Source organism: Volvox carteri (assembly GCF_000143455.1).
Source record: "Volvox carteri f. nagariensis unplaced genomic scaffold VOLCAscaffold_8, whole genome shotgun sequence".
In the NCBI taxonomy this organism is placed as follows: Eukaryota; Viridiplantae; Chlorophyta; class Chlorophyceae; order Chlamydomonadales; family Volvocaceae; genus Volvox; species Volvox carteri.
In genome coordinates, this window is record NW_003307551.1 from 1,183,889 (window position 1) to 1,204,274 (window position 20,386).

At 63.4% G+C, this 20,386-nt stretch overlaps 2 protein-coding genes across 2 annotated transcripts; both read right to left on the reverse strand.

The window, feature by feature from the left end:
* Window positions 1–11,884: 11,884 nt before the first annotated feature.
* On the reverse strand, window positions 11,885–12,292 carry VOLCADRAFT_39186 (uncharacterized protein; the record flags this gene model as incomplete). The annotated part of the gene is made up of 3 exons (XM_002948004.1): window positions 11,885–11,955; window positions 12,107–12,146; window positions 12,245–12,292. Coding segments are annotated over 3 exons (159 nt in total), but the record flags the coding sequence as incomplete, so codon positions are not given.
* Window positions 12,293–14,970: 2,678 nt separating this feature from the next.
* Window positions 14,971–18,893, reverse strand: VOLCADRAFT_57823 (uncharacterized protein; the record flags this gene model as incomplete). The annotated part of the gene is made up of 7 exons (XM_002948005.1): window positions 14,971–15,147; window positions 15,601–15,669; window positions 16,100–16,317; window positions 16,832–17,026; window positions 17,484–17,763; window positions 18,139–18,369; window positions 18,759–18,893. Coding segments are annotated over 7 exons (1,305 nt in total), but the record flags the coding sequence as incomplete, so codon positions are not given.
* Window positions 18,894–20,386: the final 1,493 nt, after the last annotated feature.

Genomic DNA, 20,386 nt, shown 5'->3' on the forward strand with positions numbered 1-20,386 from the left:
TATTCTTGGGGAGCTGCTGCCCCCGTTGAGACGGCGCTGGTTCTCTTGGATAAGGAAAGCAATGATGCAAAACAGGGCAAGAATGAATTCCCATGGCTCTCCGCGTTGCCGTTGCTTCATGCCGCTATACCGCACTCGCCATGCCCGCCTGGCCCTCCCCCCTTCCCATGGCTCTCCGCAACAACTAAAGGTCAACAGCACATGCTGCCACTCTACATTGGAATGAACAATGAAATGGTTTCTCTAGCAGCTCTAGAATTTTCTTCGCATCGTCGCAACGTCCCCACGTCCTCATCGACATTGTCCGCTGGCAAGGCCGTGACCTCGGAAGTCTGTACAGGAAGGCCACGTCAACGGATACCTCATTCACTCATTCACTCAAACAACAAACCCTCTCCTAGTCCCTCGCGCCCGTTTCCAACCGACCAACTGATGTCCTAAATCCGACTCAGAGCCGAGCCTCTGCTCACGCGCAGCACCCCCAAGAAAACTTTAAATTTAAATAAAGCTGCGACCCCCCCGTGACAAGTAGTCGTGGCCCATATCAACCAGCCGACAGTCGCCAGGAAGTGGCCCCGCCAGCAGCTCACTAAGGCGGAGGGATACCCCTCCTTCCCCTCCTCCTCCTCCTCCTCCTCCTCCTCCACCTCTTCCAATCCTCAGCCTCCCTATAGGGCACTGACAGCCATGTTTTTCAACCGGCTTACTCGCTGCTTCAACGTACCGGGCGTTCCTGCCGTGTGCTCTGCTCAGAAGCCCTCCGGTAGTGCGCCCGTGACATCGGCTCCGGCACATGCGGTCGCCCCGCCGAGCGGCGCCCTCCTGCCGGCCACGTCAGCCGCGTCCCATACACCATCGCCCACATTCACCAGGATGGCCTCCATTGCCTGGGCGCTGCCAGTCTGCATGCCGCATTGCGGCTGCGGCTGCTGCGGCTGCGGCTGCTGCTGCCACTGTGGGAGCCGTTGGTTCGGCTCCGGGTCCATGTCGCCCTGTGGCACCGGGGGCTGGGTCCGCATGCTGGTGCCCTCCAGGGCGGTGTCCACGTGATGATGGTGGTGATGGTGGTGGTGGTGTGGTGGTTGCGAAGTTCGACCAGCAACGGGCGTATCGTCGTACGGAGACAACAGACCGCCGCCGCTTGCGCCGTCCAGGGCTCTCGCACCGCCGCCGCCACCGCTGCCACCGCTGCCGCCGCTGCCGCCGCTGCCGCCCCCCGTTAACCTCGTGCCGCCGCCGCGGTGCGCAAGCCCGGCCTGGGTACGGCAATACGTGTGGCGGCCGCTGCCCGGCAGGTTTGTGGAAGCACCATTACCGTTGGATCCGTTGTCGTTGTTACCGTTGCTGCCGTGGCCATGGCTGCCGTTGCCATTGGAGCCCTGCCCGTTGCCATGGCTGCCATTGCCTTGGCTCCCGTTGCCGTTACCTCCCTCGTTGCTACGACTCCCCCCATTGCCGCCATGGCCGCCCTCGTTGCTCCCGACCCCGCTTCGGGGCCCCGTGCCGCTGTTGTTGTGTCCCGTGTCGTTGCCCCCTTGCTTGCTACTGCCCTGCTCCAAGATATACGCCAAGTGTGAGGGTAACGAACCGGCTGGTTGCTGCTGGGCCGGCGGGGTACCGCCAACGGCACGAGCCGACTGCTGCTCACGTAGCGCACCGGGCGGCGTCCGATTTCGATTTCCACTGCCGCCAACCTCTCCGTCCTCTCCCTCCGTCGCACCGTGCGAGCCGTTATCGGCGTTGGAGCCGTCGCCGCCGCCGCCGCCGCCGCGACAAGGCTGTGCAAGTCCCGCACCGCCGGCGGCGGCGGCAGAAGCAGGATTTGCGCCGGGGACAGGACCGTGAGGTCCCGAGGAGCTTGCCGTACGAGGGGCCTTGTGGGGAGGCTGAGGCAACATGCCGCCGCCTCCGCCGGCAGCGCCTCCGCCGCCGCTGCCTGCGTCAGGCTGCCGTGCGGCAGCCATTGCAGCCGTTGCTGCCGTGACAGCCGCACCACCGCCTCCGCCGTTCTGCATCTCGGCCCGCTGCCGCTTATGACCTACGCCCGAAGGTACGGCAGCTGCACCTGCGTGCTCTGCAACCATGTACCCCTGGACTGTCGCCATAGCTTGACCGAAGCTGGGCGGATCCGGCTGGGCAACGGAGAAGGATCGTGCGCCGCCGCAAATCATGCCGCCGCCGCCGGCACCGCCCATGCCCTGTACGTTTAGGGCATCGCCGTCGCGGCCCATGCCCAGACGGCCCTCGCCGTCGGAGGGTGCCATTGGCTGACCCATGGGTCCATCCGCTGGTGCGGTTCCTGGCTCGTTGCTGCCTTCGTCCGAAGCGTTCATGCTGCCGTCGTACGCGTCATTGGATGTGCCGCTCTTGTTGCCGCCGATGCTACCACCTCCGGAGCCGCCGGAGCCGCCGCCGCTGCTGGGCGTCGCCTCCGTTGGCACGTGGTGTCCGTGAGCTGTACGGCCCACCGGCAGTGGCGCTGCTCCAGCTGCACCGCAGCCACCGCCGCCGTGCAGTTGCAGCTTACCCGGTGCCTCGTGACCAATCCTGGGGAGTTTGCTAGGCGGCATCGCGCCTGCGGCGCCAGCGGCATCGCCGGCGCCGGCGCTGTTGCCTCCGGCCATGACCCCGCCAGCACCTGCGCCGTCCTCACCGTCCTTGCCACTGCTGGTTGCGGTGTCCTGCTGCTCAGTTCCCAAGCCGCCGCCTGGCGCCAATCCGTCCTTGTTGCAGTATTCACGTGACGGCCTCGGGCAGTGATTGGCCTCCTCGCCGCCGCTCTTATCGCCGCCGCAATGGAATCCGGAACTGCTAGCTCCGCTGCCCACACTGCGCTGCGGGCTGTGGCCGCGATGGTGCCGGCGACGAGACGGCTTGTGCCGCGGGGCAGCGGCGCCAACGCGCTGCGTGGCACCGGCGGCCGTGGCCGCCGCCGCTGCATGGTTGCCATAGAGCTCGCTGACGTTGCGCTTGCCGGACGCCACAACGCCGCCGGCGCCTTGCCCAACCTTCCCTACGGCCCTGTCGCCACCGCTACCGCCTGACTCCGGCACGTAACCAAGGTTGTTGCGGCCACCGCCGCTGACGCCGCCATCGACCCTGCCGAAGCTCTTGGTGGGTCCCGCAGCTCCGACGGCTCCGTCGCCTGTGCCCGTGAGCGGGTTGGTCGGGTGCCGAAAGAGGCCGCCGCCAGCGCCACCGCCAGCACCGCCGCCATCGCCGCCGGCGCTGGTCCTCGGATTCCCTGCGTTGAGCCTGGGGTCCCTTGGTTTGGCTGCAGGACCTCCACTTGGTCCCGCGCCGCCATCCAGCGCCTCCAGCTGCTGCTGGTGTTGCAAACCTGCAGACAGACCTCCACGGCCGCCCGCCGCCACCGCCGCCGGGCCCGCTAAGCCTGACTGGCTGCCAGGCTGCGGCGCCGCCACCGCCGCGGCAGCGGCTGTCTGACCGGCTGACGGAGCCGCGTCCAAGGAGGGCCGCGGGCTCTGCTCCGAAAGCAGCCCGCCAGCCCCCGCACTGCCGCTGGGACACAGACCGAGACCCCCCAGACCCGCCAACACTGCCAGGCCCTGCGTTGTGGAGGGCTGCAGCGCTCGCAAGCCGACACCCAGGCCTGACAGGTACGCGGCCGCCGTATCGGCCTGACCTTGCGCCGTTGCCATGTACTGCTGTTGTATGAGCAACGGATGTGTCGGGTACGTCAACAGCGTGGGTGACAGGCCTGACTGCTGGCCGGCGGCGACGGCCTGACCGCGAGGCAGCAGACCTGAGGGCCCAAGTCCCATGGCGGCGGCGGCGGCGGCGGCGGCCGTGTGGGCCGCTGTGGCGGCTGGGACAGGATCATGTAGCAGGGGTTGGAGGCTGAAGGCGGCGGCGGCGTTGCGCCACTGCTGGAGGAGAGCTGCCGTGGAGAGGGTGCCGCCGCCGCCACCGCCGTCAGCTCCCGCCGCCAGGTGGGAACTGGGCTGCAGCTGCTGCTGCTGCGGCGGCGGCGGCGGCTGCTGCTGCTCGGGCTGCGGTTGCGCCGGGCCACCAGCGGCGCACGGCAAGGAGTTGCCGCTATCACCGGCCTGAGCCTGAAGTGCCGTGGCGTTCACAGCTGCCGTGACCTCTGTTGCGCATAACACCGGGGAAAGGGAGAAGGGCGCACAAACGTGGCAGCAATCCCAAGGTTTGGAGCATATGCCTATGGCGCATGGACAACCGTTGTGTGTGGAGGGGGCCGGGGGAAGGGCCATGGGGCGCACATGGGGGTAGCGGACGGGCGCACAAACAGCGCTACGGTCGAGGAAGTCGCGTGTACGTGTTGTGTGTGTGTGTGTGTGTGTGTGTGTGTGTTGTGGGCCACCCCTTGTCCTTCACATCCAAACGTGTACGGGGCCCACTGGACACCGCACACCACGGGGATCAACCCCGCATGCTGCAAACACAGCCCCTCAGGCCAGGGCCTCCGCTCAATCCCCCGCCTAAGGGTCTAGGGGTCCCTGGCGGCCCTGAGTGGACGGATGCGCATGTGGAGGGGGCTGCCGAGTTCCACCCACCAGCCCGGCCGAGCTTTACCTTGCGCAGCCACGCCGGCTCCAAAGGCCTTTTGGAGAGACGGCTGCTGCAGCACTGCCGCCAGCGGCCCCGCTAGCGATGACGCGTAGCGCAGCGCGCGCGCCACCTCCTCAAGACGGGCGATGTGCTCCGACTCGATTGACCGTTCCCTGTCGGACAGCAGCGGCAGCAGCGCCGCCAAACCACCGCCGCCAGCGGGATCCGCCGAGGTGCCGCAGCCTCCGCCTCCGCTGCCGCCATCCGACAACAGCGCTGCCATCTGCAGCCGATCCGGAAGCGGCGCACCGTGCCCGGCATCGGCGGCGCCTTCAGCACCACCATCGCCAGTTCCCCCAGCGGCGGCTGCAGCGGCATCAGCAGCAGCTGGCAGCGCGCTGGACGTCAGCGGGTCGTTGGATGTTGTGATGGTTGCCATTCCCTGCTGGTGTGGGGAGGCCAGCAGGACATCACGTGGCGGTCCTACATCTTGACCCTGGCCCTGACCAGGTGCCTCGCCGTGGGCTTGTTGCTGTTGCTGTTGCTGCTGCTGCTGTTGCTGCTGCTGTTGCTGCAGCGCCAGCATATTTGCAACCGCCTGGGCGCCCGCGGACAAGCCAGCCAGTGTCGACATGAGACTGGGCCCCGGCTGCTGCTGCTGCTGTTGCTGTTGCTGTACTACTTGCAGTTGCTGCTGCTGTACCAGCATTGAGTGCAACAGAGCCAGCGTGTCAACACCACCACGATGAGCTGGCGGAGGCGCAGCTGATGACGGGGCGCCAAGTACAGCTTGGTGTTGCTGCTGGAGCTGCGCTCGTGCCTGCTGCTGCGCCTGCTGAAGCTGTAGCAAGCCGTGCGTCAACGCCGGCATCGGCATCGGCCGCTGCCGTGCCAGCGGCTGCTCCGCAGGTATATCCTCGCCGCTGCCGCCGGCGCCGCCGCTGCCGGAGCTCCGCCGTTTCCGCGTCCCCGCTGATGCCGCGCCGCCGCCGCCGCCGCCGCCGCCGCCGCCGCCGCCGCTAGCCGCTCCCCCTGACGCCGCCGCTCCCAGCTGCCGGCCACATGATGGCTGCCCGCCCGCATCGCGCATCAGCTCGACTTGATGCCGCGAGCTGCCGCCGATGACGCCCGCGACAGCACCGCCGCCTCCGCTGAACCCCCGTCGGTGCTCCTTCACGGACTCTCCAGCGGCATCACCATGGCGTACGGCATGCACGTCTCCTCCAGCCGCCCCTCCTCTCTCCTTCGCAGCCCGACCTTGTCCTTCCTCTCTGTCGGGGCCATCCGCCGGTGCCTCCCCGTCAGTAGAACCTGCCGCGGCATGGCCGGTGAAGGCCGGCTCACCCCGCACGGCGCGGTGCCACGGCCGCTTAAGAGCTGCTGCCATGGGGACGCTGGTTGTTCCCGGCCGCGCCCGCGCGTGCTGGTAGTGCTGCTGCTGTTGCTGGGGGCCTAGACCGCCGTGCAGCGGCACGTGGCTCCCGATACCTGAGGTGCCTGGCAGCGCCTCACCCGGCTGCTCCCAGCGTTTGCGATCTGGATCTGGATCGGCTCCGGACGATCCGCTGCCAGCGGGCCCCACGGAGGCTTGCCGCCCGCCGCCACCGCCGCCGGCGCCGGCGGATCCAAACCCTGATCCGGATCCAAGCTCCGGCGGCAGTGCCCCAATCATGCCCATGCACATTGTCCCGCCTGTACCTGTACCAGTGCCACCCGTGCCGGCTTGCGCGGAGCTCCCTTGATGCTGAGGAGGCGCCTGGCGGGTGCCGGCGGAAACGGCGGCGGGAGGTGTCTCTTGTCGGGGCATGCAGCTGCCGCCGTGCGCCGCCGCGGCGCGCACCGCCAGGCCCGTGGGTCCGCTGCTCTGGTGTCCGTCTGCAGCGCCGCCGCCGGCCCCCGAGCCGGCGCCACTGCCGCTACCGGTGTTGGTACCAGTGACAGTGCCGGTTCCGGCCACGACGCCCGCACCGACAGCGGCGGCGGCCGGGGGGACCTCAGCGGCACCGCCGGCGGCGCCACTACCTGCCCCGCCGGACGCATCGCCCGCATCGCCGCCATCAGCTGTGATCCCCGCTGCCGCCGCTGCGGCGGCCGCCGACGCATCCCCGCCGCCCGCGTTTCCACTGCGGTTCTCCGCAGGCCTATTGGAGCGCTGTGAGGACCCCTCTTCCTGCGTTCCCTGCGCTAAGGAGTGCTGTTGTTCGTGCTGCATCGCATGCTGGGGGTGGCGATGATGATGGTGATTATGATGATGGTGATGGTGATGGCGATGGTGGTGCGGCTGCTGCAGCTGCGAGCCCGATCCCGTAGCTTCCTTACGGTCATCTGAGCTCCGCATCTCCTGATGCCCCGTGGACACCAGCTGCTGGTTTTGATGGCTGTATTGCTGCTGCTGGTTGTTGTTATTGTTGTTGTTATTACAAGCCCACAGGCGATGCTGCCTGTGTGGCTGGGGCTGCTGACTAGCTCCCTGCTCCGGTTGTGGATGTGGCTGCTGGGTTCGCTGCTGCTGCGGCTGCGGCTGCTGCTGGGGGGTGTTCCGATGCCCGGAGGCACCTGGTAGTTGTTGTGAGGAAGGAGCTGAAGGCGAGTGGGGGGGCTGCAGGCCCGAGGGCGACATTAGCGAGTAGTCCCCCCGGATATAGGCATTCACGTCAGTGCCGTTGCCGCCGGAGCCGCCGTCCTGCGCGTCTGCTGCCGGGCCCCCCACGTCCGCGCCTTCCCCATCCACTCCACCTCGCTGCTGCAGCAGCAGCCCTTGCGGCGGCATCTGCAGGTGCAGATGCTCCTGCTGTTCCTGTTGTTGTTGAAGCCGCTGGTGCTGCTGCTGCTGCCGCCGCTGGTGCTGCTGGTGCTGCTGGTGCTCGGCGTTGAGCTGTAGCCGCGCCAGCTGCTCCAACGCGGCTCCCTGCTGTAGCGCTGCCGCCGCCGTCGCGGGTGCCAGCAGGGGCACCATCGCCTCTAAATTGGGTCCTTGGAGCACCTCCTGCAGGCTGTTGAGTCCCGACCCCGTCGTGCCGCTCAGACCGGGGCCTGGCTGGTGCTGCAAGTACTGCAACTGACCAAGCTGATACGCCCCGTCCCCGGAGGTGGCGGCGCCGAAGTCGTCTGCCCAGCTGCCGGAGGCGCCACCGGCGGCAGCTCTGGCTGCGGCGGTAGCCACGGCGGCAGTGCCAGCGTCGGCGTCTAGAGCCTCCGGACGCTGCGGCGCGGTCGGCCGAAGGCGCTCCTTCTTGTGCGGCTTGAGGCGGGCCCCGTTTGGCGGCTGTGCAGCGGGCTGTTGGGGCCGCTCCCGACCGTTGGCTGCAGGGGGGTGGAGACCAAAGCCACCTGAGCCACCGTCGCCGGCTTCAGCTGCTTCGTCCCTGGCGTTGTTCCCCCGCGCATGGTGCGACAAGTGGGGGCTGAGGTCGCGGGTGGGGCCGAGCTCCCCATCCAGATCCGCGGCGGTGCGCCGGGTTCGATGGGTGCGTGTATGCCCCTCTCCTTCCTGCTCCTGGACCAGCCCTTGGAAGCCCTGGTGCTGCCGCGTCTGCGAGGATTCACGTGTCGTACGGTGCCCTGGAGGGTGTTGCTCCTGCTCCTGCTGCTGCTGGAGATGCTGCGTTTGTTGCTGATGCCTGTGGTGGTGATGATAATGGTGATGGTGATGGAGGCGGCGGTGCGTGCGGTGTAGCTCCTTCTCACTCGTGGTCACATCGAACAGCGCGCCATCTGGGCCCTGCATGTGTATCTTAAACCGGGTCGTCCGACTAGCGCCATGTGGCTGCCCGTGTCGCTGTCCGCCCGCCAGGACCTCCGGCTCCTCCGCCTCCTCCCGCTCAACAGCGTAACGCCGGTGATGCTCCTGTTGGCGTTGCTGTAGCCGGTAGCCGGTCCGCGGCTCGCGGTCCCCAGCGTGGGGCCTCTCCAACCGCTGGCGCATTGCCAAGCAGTCCTTCCCAGTAAGCAGATCACCTTCCACGTCACCGCTTGCTGCCGTCGCTGCGTGCTCGGGTCCCTCCACATGCGGGGAGGACTCGCCTGCAGGGCGCGGCGGAAGGGCGGCACCGGCACCGGCACCAGCAAGCGACCCGCGCTGGCGCTGGAAATGGGGCGTAATGTCGGCCGCTGGGTTCCCATGATGCTGCTGCCGGCCGCCGCCTCGTGCCAGCAATTGCAGCGCCGGGCGGCCATCCTCAATATCCTGGTACGTGTCCACGCCCCCGGCAGCGCAGCCGCTCGCGCCTGAGGACTTGTCACAGGAGGGTGCCGCCGCTACGGGCTCACCGCCACCGCCACCGCCTGCAGCGCTGTCGCTGCACACCCCGCCAGGGTCGGACCTTGAGGTGCGGTCCCGGCCCTGGCCCCGGCCGCTGCTTCTACGCTCTCTTGCCCGCTCCCTGCCTCGCCCTTCCTCCACCTCTTCCTCCTCCAGCTCCATGTGCTGCCGGTTCAGGATGAGTTCCGACTCAGCTGCAAAGCCAGGCCTGGGCACTGCTGCAGCAGCCCCAGCCGGCGCCGAGAACCTCGCCACGGCCTGCTGCTGCTGCTGCTGCTGCTGCAAGGCTGGATTTGGAGATGGGCACTGCTCGGCAGCCGGCGGCGGCCTTGATGCAGGTGAGGGATCAGAAGGGGTCCCCTGCAACGCTACTGCGTCTGCGTCAGCATCCAACCCACGCGGCACCTCCACCCACAGGCGTTGCTGCGGCTGTAACAGCTGCTGGTACGCCGGTGAGAGGGTCTCGGTGCCTTCTGTGCTGGGTTGGAGCTGCTGCTGCTGCTGCTTGGAAGGTAGAGGCAGCTGTCCTCGGACCGACCCCTGGGCTAGGCGCGAAGCGACGGTCAGCTGCAGCTGTTGCTGATGCGGCTGTCCTACAGGTGCTGTGGACCGCAAGACAGGGGGCGGTCCACCAGCGGCAGCCTGCTGTTGCATCAGCAGTAGCTGCTGCTGTAAGAGCCCCGCCAGACCGCCAGCCGCGTCCTGGTCTCGTTGCGGTTGTTGTTGCTGCAGCTGCTGGGAAGTGTCCGAGCCGAACCGTGACAGAGCAGCCACAGTCGAAGCGTCCAAACCCCCGGCATTGCCGCCTATGGCCGCGACGGCGACCGCGGCCCTAAGGCCCTCCGCCGCTGCTGCAGCCTGTTGCGCGGTTTCGAAGCTGAAGGCGGCGTTCTGGTGATGCTGCTGTTGTTGGTCAACGAACGTTGCGGCTCCTGCCAGCAGCCGACCTAGCGCTGCCGTGTCACGGGCCGCCTGGGCTTGCTCCTGCTGCTGCTGCTGCTGCTGCTGCTCGTCCCAGATTACCGCCATGCTGCCATGCCGCATGAGGTTCTGTGCGGCTTGGCCCACAGGAAAGCTGAGCGCAGCCGCGCTGCCGGGCACAGACCCCTCCCACAGCACCTGCTGCGGCTGCTCCACACCCTGGCCGCCTGCCCCCAAGCTCATGGTCCCCGCTAGTGAGATAGACGCTGGCGGGCCAAGACTCGCAAGCCGCATCAGACTATTGCTGTTGCTGTTGATACCCAGGCCGGCGCTGCCGCTGCCCGTGGCACCAGCAGCAGCAGCAGCTGCTGCTGCGGCCGCAGCCGCCGCAAACCTCGGCGATATGTGCTGTGGGCTCTGGTTGGGCTCCGAAACCGCGGGCTGCTGCTGCTGGCTGCTGCCCGGCGTGCCCGTGAACTGCCCCGTGGTCGTCTCCTCACCACGCGTGTGCGTGTGCGTGTGTGTATGGGTCTGTACGTCGCTGCCCGCGAGGCCCCCTAGCCCCGAAGGAGCACCCTGGTCCAGCGAGAAAGGCGACGTGCGCTGCAACATCGTTGCAGTGAACTGCTGCGACTGTGAATGTGGGTGGGCGCGTGAGACGAGGCGACCAACACCGCCGCCGCCACCGCCGCGGCCGCGGCCGCTGCTGGACGCTGCAAGTACGTGCATCAGCGACTGCTGCGGCGGCAACGCCCATAGCGGTGGGCTCTGATCCGATGTCGTGGCAGCGCTGGCGGAGGCCACCAGAGGCGGCGGAATGAGCTCCGCTAGGGGATGTACGAGGAAGGGCAGGAAGCCCGCTGCCGCTTTCTCCTGGATGCGCTGCTGAATGGCCTCACCAGCGGCGGAAATGACGGCAGTCGCCGCTGCTGCTGCTGCAGCGGCTGCAGCTGCTGCCACAGCCTCCACGGTCTGCCGATCCGGCGATGAGTCCGCCTGCTGCGCCCCCAGGGTGCCTAGACACAGGCCCCCAGGCGCGTCAGCAACACGCACCTGCGCCTGCGCCCACTGCGCCATGTTGAAAGCGATGTTGCGCGCGATGCTGTCTGCAAGGGAGGACCCCAGGAGCTGTCCCTGCTGAGGAGCCGGCGCCGGCGCCGGTGCCGGTGCAAGGGCTGGCGCTGGGGCTGGGGCTGGGGCTACCGTGAGCCCCGCGCTAGGGGCCCCTGATCCCCCCGGGGGCTGTGGGAAGGCCGATTGCAACTGAGCGGCAGGACCCAAACCGGGGAAGCCCAGGAGGTTGGGCAGCACTAGCTGCTGCTGCTGTTGCTGCTGCTGTTGCGGCGCTGTTGGCTGGGTGGCGGGAGTCTGGGTTGATACCGGAGGGACAGCCAGGGGAGCTGCGGCAGCGGCTGCGGCGGCTGCGGCCATGGAGACAGGAAGCTGCGGGGCTTGCAGTCCCAGGCCGAGACCCAATCCCAAGCCTGAGGAACCCGGAGATGCCGCTGCTGCTGCTGCTGGTGATGAGGCCACACGGAAGGAGGGCGGAGCCTGGGGTGCATAGGACTTGACGCCGGGGCCCTGCTGCGGCGACTGCTGTTGAAGTTGATGCTGTTGCAGCTGTTGCTGTGTCAGTTGCATGGGCTGCTGCTGATGAGCGGCGGCTTGGGCTGGCAGGCTGAGTGGCTGCAGCTGCAGCTGCTGGAGGTCCGCGGCGAGGGGCGCATCATCATCGTACGTATTGGCGCCATTGGCGGAGCCCAGGAGCGGACCGTAGCCACCGTCGGAACCTGCAGCTCGCGGGATGTGGGTTGGGGGCATACCGTTACGAAGGCAGAGTGCCCCGCAGGCCATTTTTCAGTCAATGCAGCTTTTGGTACCTTCATCCAATTCAGTCGGTTTCCAGGAATAACAAGGCGCGAGAGGGAAACAGCAGGTCTCACCTGCATTATCCTCGAACTTGAGGGTGGGCAAGGTATCGGCAGCGGCACCAGCGCGCTGCTGTGCAGGCATGCTTTTGCGCTTGGGTCTAGGCGGCGGTACCTCAATAGCCTCTGCACTGCCGCCGGCTGGATAATTTCGGGACAGAAGGTTGTATTAGGAGAGTGTGAAGGGGCCGTAAACGCCCACGCTGCGGTTGGGGCGCTGCAAGTTGGAAACCTCACCTTTCTCAATCTTGTTGAAGTATTTTTGTGCATGAGAACGAATCTGCACAGCTGTCTTAGTTCCGACATGTTCTGCGTGGTGGCACCGGAAGTCGTTGTTTGTGAATCCATCCCATTATTGTGAGGTGCAGCTCATACATGTCTGACGCGCTGCCACACTTGGCCCCCGGACTAATCCCGCTATCAAACGCGCCCTTTTGCGCTGCTTGCGGTAAGTCCTTACCCTCAATCTTGCGCCATTGGCGGCCATACAGCTTGAGCGCCTGCATCCATGATCAAAGACTTAGCCACAGACTTTAAATAAATACTTCTCTGACATATACAGCGCATAGACTGTCACAAAATGCTGCAGTGAGCCCACCTCGATAAAGCGCGCATGCTCATCCTCCTGCCAGCGCTCCCGTCGCTTGACAATTGTATATTGCTTGCGGGTCTGCAATGCATGTAGAGCACGTGACCGCTCTGATCGGGGTTGTTATGCTTCCGAGAGGCGCTGTACCTTCTGCGGGGCCTCGGCAGCACCCTGTGCTGGTATAACCTCCGCCTGCTGCAAAGGCTGCGGAGATGATGGCCTTTCTGGACCCGATGGCCCTAGGAGAGGTTGGGCCATTAAGGCGGGTGCTCAAGAGGTCTAAGCATTTGCCTGAAGAAGGCCTTCTCAGAGCCGGAGACACTTAAGAGGGATATTGGGTAAAAAATTAACTTAGGATTGACAAGAGTTGTATAGCAATAGGTCGAGTCTTGGGCTTGGTAATGCGTTTGGTCGACCGTCTGTGAGACACAAACACCGTATCAGGATTGCAGGACAGTGTGAAATTTCAACCAACATGACAACTGCATTAGCATTCTTCACGCCAACGCTACGTGAACTACCAGAGCTCATTACTGTGATTCGCAACTGTCGCCACAAAGACGCCCCGCATGACCGTTAAGTCCGGTTGGATATGGGCCGAGAGAGGTCAGATTCGCCGAGCTGGAAACTCTGTGGCATGTAAACACTGCATGCTTAATAATCATACGGCTCACCTTAAAAGGTCTCTATCATAGTGAAACAAAGCCAGTTGTTTTTAATTCAAGGTGCCTGTCGCAAAGTTGTTACGAAGATAGTTGCAAGGGCAGGATTCCCCGTCACACATGTCCCGTGCATTATGGGGAAGCGAGGTAATGAACGGTAGATGCGGCGTGGAATTTGCTGTGAATCGGAACTGACTACCTGGTGCGGCAACCTACTGACGTCCTTTCCACTTCGCAGATCCAGACCCATCGCTCTGTATCCCCCGCCCCGCTGACATCCGTTTGGCTGCCTCTATTACTTCCCTGAAGGTATTGTCCGCCCCTTCATTTGGCTGCATCGGCCTAGCACCCTGCCAGCAGCTGAGGACTCGCCGTCCTGCCTAGCTTGGCCTCTGGTGTTGCTGCACTAGCCTGCCCTCAGGTCACAGAGCATGATACACCTGTGCTTTTAACGTGCGCGTGTCAGTATTCACGATAGCTGCTACATGGATACGTACACCCGGATACGGCCGAGGGTCTAGCAAGCTTGCGTGCACGAAAGCCCGTTGACCCGTTTACACGGGCCAACGGAGCTAGCTACTCCCGAGGTGCTCGCGTCCTCGGGGTTTTTAGCCAGTGCCACTGAGCTTACCAGGGCACATGCTCGACAGCACGCCGGCATGGGCGCCTGAGAAAGCCGATACAGGAAATCATTGGCAGCTAAAAGAATCTTAGCGATGACAGGAGGTCCCCGCATTAGTGGCCATCGCCGTCGTAGCTGCAGCCGCGCTTTTGCTCCCCTTGAGTCCGAGAGTGGCAGCAGCTTTTGGACCCCAACGCCAACCCCTCGCAGTTGCCGCGTTGCCGCCCCTGTCTGTGCCGCCCCTTGCTGAGGCGCTGCCGCGGACTTCCAGGACGAACCTGGTGGGAGATAGAGTGGTCAACCGCTGTGCACGTTTGGGATGTAACATGTACGGCCCGATGACGCTGCAGCTGCGCGTTTGGTTGAACCAGAGGGATTGAAAACTGACCCGATAGGCTGTTGTCCGGTGCCCTGGGCCTTTAGGGTTTGGGAGGCCTAGAACGTTTGGATACGGGTGCGACGCCCCTGCTTCTCCGCGCACAGTCAACGCCTGGCCTTTTTCGTTGCGAGGAGGGGGGGAGTGGAATGGTTCGTGGGTTAATTTGCGGTTTTACTTGGGCTGTTGTCGGGCGCGTTTTGGGGAGGTGGACGGGCAGCAGTGCTCAATTTTTCATTATTATATTCATGCGTTAGAATGGCTTTTCGTTCGTATTTCGGACGTTGTGCCGCGATCCTGTTGTGTGGCTGGTTCGTGTATGTCTGTGGAAGGCTGTGACGTTGCCTGCTTTCTGTTTCGGCCTGTCTTCCTCTTGCTGCCCCTGGTCCTGTTTCTTTAATTCCTGCATTTCCCTGGTCGTCCCCTTTGACCTATCCTAAGACACTGCGGCCAGCCGCTTTCTGTCTTCTCTGTTGGTGGAGCCCTGTTGTGGTGTTGCCTGTCTGTATCCTTTGTGGTACTTCGGCTAGGGTGCTGCAAGTGGCGGGTGGCTCTCCGTTACGGCTTGTGTCCCCTGTCCTTGGAACCATCCTCCTCGGAAGAAATGAAACGCAGTGGAACTGCTGTTGACCAACGCCACCGCTCTTCATAGCGCACTTCTTTCCTGTGACAAACATGCCACGGAACTGAACTGGGACGAAAAGAAACCGCGCGCGACACCTCGTATCCACGTTGCGTGCTCCAATTCCATCAACAGCATTGCACGAAGTAAAACGCTACGCACCATTACAAGACGTAAGCCTGACTGCCTGCGTAGCCGCTCCCGCCCTTTTCATGTTCCTCCGCCGCCGCCGACCCGTCAGCTACCGGCCTGTCTCATGAACTCCAACCATTCGGAACCCCGCCGCAAGCGACCTCTGCACCCGACCGCCAGGCAGAGACGCAACTGGGTCACCAACTGGTTTTAGTCAGTAGGACCAAACCTCCAAACAAGCGCCTCCATTTCACGTGCAGCCACAGCCGCCGCAACAACAGCCGCACCCATAGCCACGGACCTAGCGCAGAAGCCCCCTGCCTAAAATTTGAATGTGTCGGATCCCTTAGCTTTCTTTGCGGCCTTGGAGTCCTGTGCCGCCTGCTGCTTGCGCTTTTGTTGCGCCGCCTTAGCAGCGACCAAGTCGCTGAAGTCCTCGCGCCGGTTCGCAGCCCGCAGCTCGGCCACCTTGGCATCATATAGAGCCTTCACCTGGGCCTATGGGGCCGATGGCAGACAACGGATTTCGGTTAGCCACGGTTTCGGAGTAGCCACGTGAAAGGCAAGGCGGCCGTATGCAACAACGCGGTAGCAGCAATGGCTGCCAATTATGGCAACTTTAGGTTCAAAACCCTGCATGTTCATCTACGCTTAGGTCCTTTAAGAATGGGAAAAATAAACGAATAGCAAAGTTCACGATTAGGAGGAGCACGTGGACAGCTGTTACCAGAAAAACACAAACAGGTTTAAGCATTATCATTTCACAAACAAGTCCATACTCGCATTTCCCCTTTTCTCTTGATTTCATCAGTCCAAATACTACTTCAATAGCTTTAGCTACCGCTAAACCGCAATCAGAATCCTCTGATGCTCTTTTGACAACCTCCGGGCCGCTCATCTCTTCCCCTCCGTCCCTGCCCCTTCCCTGCAAGCCTCCCCGCCACGACGTACCTCGTCCAATCCCTCCAGCTCCTCGGGACTGATGGTCACCTCCACATCCGCGCCAATGTGCTTGAGGAACTCCGGCCTAAGAAAGGGTGCACAGGCGACCGCGCGAATAGCGGGAGGTGTGAATCCATGCTGCGAGGGAAGGCTGCCGCAGCCCCAGTCTAGCACAGGTCACGCAGCTCGGGAGCGGGACTCCAGCTGGAGCTGAATGAGCGGCGGAAACCTCCCCCTCGGGCGCCCTCATAGTCGGCCGGCCTTTATGCTGAGTCAATATGGACGACATGGACAACATCCTGACCACGTGCATTTCACAGTCCTCTATAGGCAGCACAGCACAGCGATACATGGCACGCGCATATGGCTTAATTGGGTCGAGGTTGCCGGTTCAACCTAGGTCGTCACGAGCTGTCCAACCGGACCAAGGACACCCGCCTGCCCCCACTCACTTCTTCTTAGCGCCTGCCGCGCCCTGCTTGTCGGCAGCTCCCGCACCGGGAATGACGTAGACGTGGTCGGTTCCCATGATGCCGGTAGTCCCCACCGCCACCTGCTTCTGCTCCAACACCGTGTATAGCTGCCGAGGGCCCTCCGCGTCCTTGCGGAGGTTGATGGTGTCCGGGGTCTCGATGCCCGAAGGCAAGGAGGACGCAATACCGGACGCCAGCCCCGAAACCATTCCCGATGCAAGCCCGGATGCAATGCCCTCCGACATGGCCTCCTCTGCATCCCGCGACCAGACACGAAAGTGAACAGGGCGCAGTGGTGAGCATGTGCTGCGCAATGGTGACCAACAGTACGGTAGCACACGCCGATAAGACAGCCTTACAAGCTGACCGCCTGCACGACCTGCTCAAAACCACTGATGGTGTACATGTTGGCACCGAGAAGTCTAGACGCAGCACGTAAAGAGCTCGTGAGAAAGACGTGAGCAGCCAAGGGCACACAACCACCTCCCCGTTCGGCCCGTCCGAACAGCCGCAGTTTTGGACCCTCGCCAGGCTCATGGAAGCGTCTGTACCCTTCTCGAATGCTACCACAGATTTCAAAGCTCCCTGCCTGCGTTCCGCGGCTCCCCACTAGACGCTCAAGACACCTGATGCTGCTCCCTCCTGCGTGCCCACCGCCGGGCATTCCCCTACACGCGCTAGGCCCTGGCCGCCCCATAATCCACGCACTCCCCCCAGCATCACTTCCCATCCCCTCAAGTTCTCCGTCAGTATACCTATTGACTTACCGTCCAACGCCTGGCCGCCCTCTTCCTCCTGCTCTTCCTCTTCCTCGCTGCTCTCCTCTTCCACTTCGTCCATGACACCCCACACTGTCTCCTTGTCCACCTCCTCATCGCTTTCGCCCCCGTCACCGTGCTCGCCAAACACATCGCCGTACAGCGGGTTACCCTCCTGATCCACGGGAGGTTTGCCCCAGCCACCTGGGGTGATGCAAGAGGGCGCACAACCAAGGTAACACGACATGGCATACCAGTGCTGGCAGCAACAGCGGCGGCAACAAAAGCAGCTGCCGGCGAATGCCTCACCAAGGCGCCCGGCTAACCCACTGACCCCAGAAAAAGCTCCCATCACCTTAATGGTGGTCTTAAACGAATGTCCCGACCGGACGTTCTAATTCCGAAATCGCAAAGAAAGTTCCACCTTGCAGGTGTATGGATGAATGCGTGTGTGCTTACATGCCCTGGGACCAGGGTTCCACGAGCGGCGGGGGCGCGACGGCGGGGCCCCTCGCTGTACAAACTGGGACGACATGAGGGCGCCATGGTAACTCAGCCCAAGCACGTCAGCCACATCACGATCTAGGGGAAGGAACATAGGGCCCTGTTTAGGGTCCTGGCAATACCCCACAAGCAGCCTAGGTGTCCCTCTCTCCCCTACCTGGATGGTACCCGAAGCTGCAGCCGGGCGGAATCGGGGCGTTTAGCCCTGGAATCTTTAAGTTGGGGTACGACGGCGGCGGCCCATAGCGCTGCATGTTGATCAGCCATGGCGGGGGCGACTTATCCGTCATGCCCAGCGCCGCTTGCAGCGTCTCAGACAAGTCGCCCGGCTTGCAGTGCGTGATGCGCGCCTCAAACTCCTTGCCTTCGTAGTACAGCTCGCCCACGCCCGTCAGAGGCGGAGGTTTCTGGTGCTTAAAGAAGGCATCGTGGAGGACCTGTGTGACGGGGAGGATGAAGGCCAACGGGTCCAGGGAGGTCACTTGGGAGAGCGCGATCACAAACATGGGGCCAGGAACACGGTCACAGGTACAGGAACAAGTGCAACCGGCACGGAAGCAGAGCTTAAGAAAAACATTGCGGCCGGGATGCCGAGAAGGAAGGATCCGAATAATGCTACTGAAGATTATACAACCACCGATTATACAAATCGTGTGATGGTCGCCGAGGGGACCTATCCAGCGCTCAGCCTTACCACCAACCATTCCCTCTTCCCTCCTGCGAGCCCCGGGTACCTAGGTTCCTTTCTTCTTCCACAGGAGGCACCCGCCCGGGCCCCGGGCCCCACCCCACCGCACCCCACCCCACCGCACCTGGTAGTCGATGTCCATGCGGCCCATCTTTGGCGCCATGCGCTCCCGCTGCTTCTGCTTCATCTTCTTGGCGTCCTCCTTAGCCTGGTAGGCTGACCGCATCTCCGCAATGCCAGTCGCCTCGATGAAGTCGGGCAGCTTGAAGGGCGGCTTCTCCAGACCGCGTTTACCCTGCAGGTACTTCCGCTTCTGTGACCAATGCCGCGGTACCGGGACCGTGTTGCGGTACGCCTGCGACACAGCACGTGGGGGCAGTAGGGTTTTAATGATGGGAGAACGCGGGTATGGCAGCCCAACTCGTCCAAGCCTTTCGTCCTCGGGGACGTGATAACGAAGTGCCCTCGCCAAGCACAATTTGCAAGAGGCGTCACTGGGCGCGGGGCTGGCGCAGCATCCTACAACACAGGCCATTCACTGGCAGGTGCTTGGGCAGATGCCGTCCAACGCCCTGGCAAGCTCCAACTAGCCACCACAGGACTGCAGCCCTACGGTATGCACCACACTAGGCACAGCTGCCACTCCAATCACCTCAAACACAGCCCAACCGCCCAACTGCGTTTCCCAAGCATCGCTCTGCGGCAGTAGTCCATAGACGTGGAACAGGATGAAGTTCCACATACCTTGAGGAAGACGAGAAGAGGCGGGTCGGGTGCCGTGACGTCCCACACCTCCACCACCTCCGGCCGGGCACAAACCGCCTTCAGCTCCGCCACCTTTAATCGATTTAGAAGCTTGAGCTTCTTCTTGCTGAGCTTGCCCTCCAAACCCTCACCTGCGCGGTACCACAAACACGGGTACGACACCACAATCGGAAAACCCGATGACAACCCAAATCAGAAACATTTCAGCAAGGTCTTTCGTGTGCGACTAGGCGAGCTGCAAGGCACCATAAGACTGTTCCTGACTGGTCGTCCCTACTGGGGCCGGTGCTGGGCACCTGGGATATCGGATTTTGAGGTGTGTAGAATGCGCGGCTGCACACCGACAGCGCACGCGGTCCGTGTCCAAAGACAGTCAGACGCCACCCCAATGCGGATTACGGCGCTGCCGCCATTGTGTGCCGCTACAGCAGCGCTGCTCTCGCCACCCCCACCGTAGCCAAGCCCGTCGCCACCGCGGGGACTATCCTTGCAGGAGCTGCAGCTCTCAACGGAACACACGCGCCTCCCCATGACACTGCGCCACATAGCAAAGCATCTCAGGACAGCGCCGGGGGCCCCAGCACCTAGTGCTTTACGAGCTCCAGCCGCCTGCAGCCAAATGAGCTGCTGCTGCCCCCTCACGACACACACAACAATTGCCTTTGCTGTCCCAAAGGAAAGCCGCTGCAACTGCAGCGGGAGAAAGCACGTGGCCAGCCTGGCTCCGTTGGCCCAGAACTCCAGAGGTGCCTGCTGTGGAGCCTGTGTGTGCGAGCCGGCGAGGGCACATGCTACCCACCCGCCCGACCTCCCACTGCCGCCTCTCCTGTCTGAGTATTTATCTAGCTGAGCTGGCAGAGCCCCCAATCTGCTGCCATCGTCCGCCGTCGACTGCCTATACTTTGAAATGATGCACAGGACCAGGAAGCAGACTGAAAGTGCCGTACCGGGCATCTCGGTATAGACCTGCACATGCTGAGCAGAAGCTGGCGCAGAGAGGCAGACCGAGGGGAGCCCTACGTGCGGCATGCCCGCGGGAGATGCGACAAGCTGCTACGTCCTTTGCAGCGCCGTGGACGTCTGTTCTCTCTGTAGTGACACACGGCGGCGTGAAAGAAACCATATGGGCTGCACACGCCGCATGTCCTGAAGTCCTGACTCCAACGTGGTGGAGGTGGTGGTGGTGGTGCTGCTACTATTCGGGCGGACCGCATTGCTTCTGCTCCTGCTACCGCTGTTAGCGAAGGTGCACAGTGTGTGCGTATCGGCGGGGATGAGAGGGACCACTGGCGATTGAAGCAGGTACCGGCGGGGAGGCTCAACCGAATGACTGAAACTGGGGAGCACCGATGAGAGCTCCAAGACGAGCCCTCACTCCGAGCCCTCATATCCCAACACGATTCCAACCACCTTAAAATCCTTAGCTGCCCACAAAGCCCACATTACCGAAAGCAACGCAACAGGCAATCAACTGCCAAGTGCTTCCCCAAGTCCTCATCAGCCCTTTCAACGTAAGGAGGCTCCAAGGTCCAATCGGACCGCACGGGCAACCGCACCTTCCAAATCGTCGCTGTCCTTGTCCTCCCCTTGGTCAGAGGTTGTTGCCT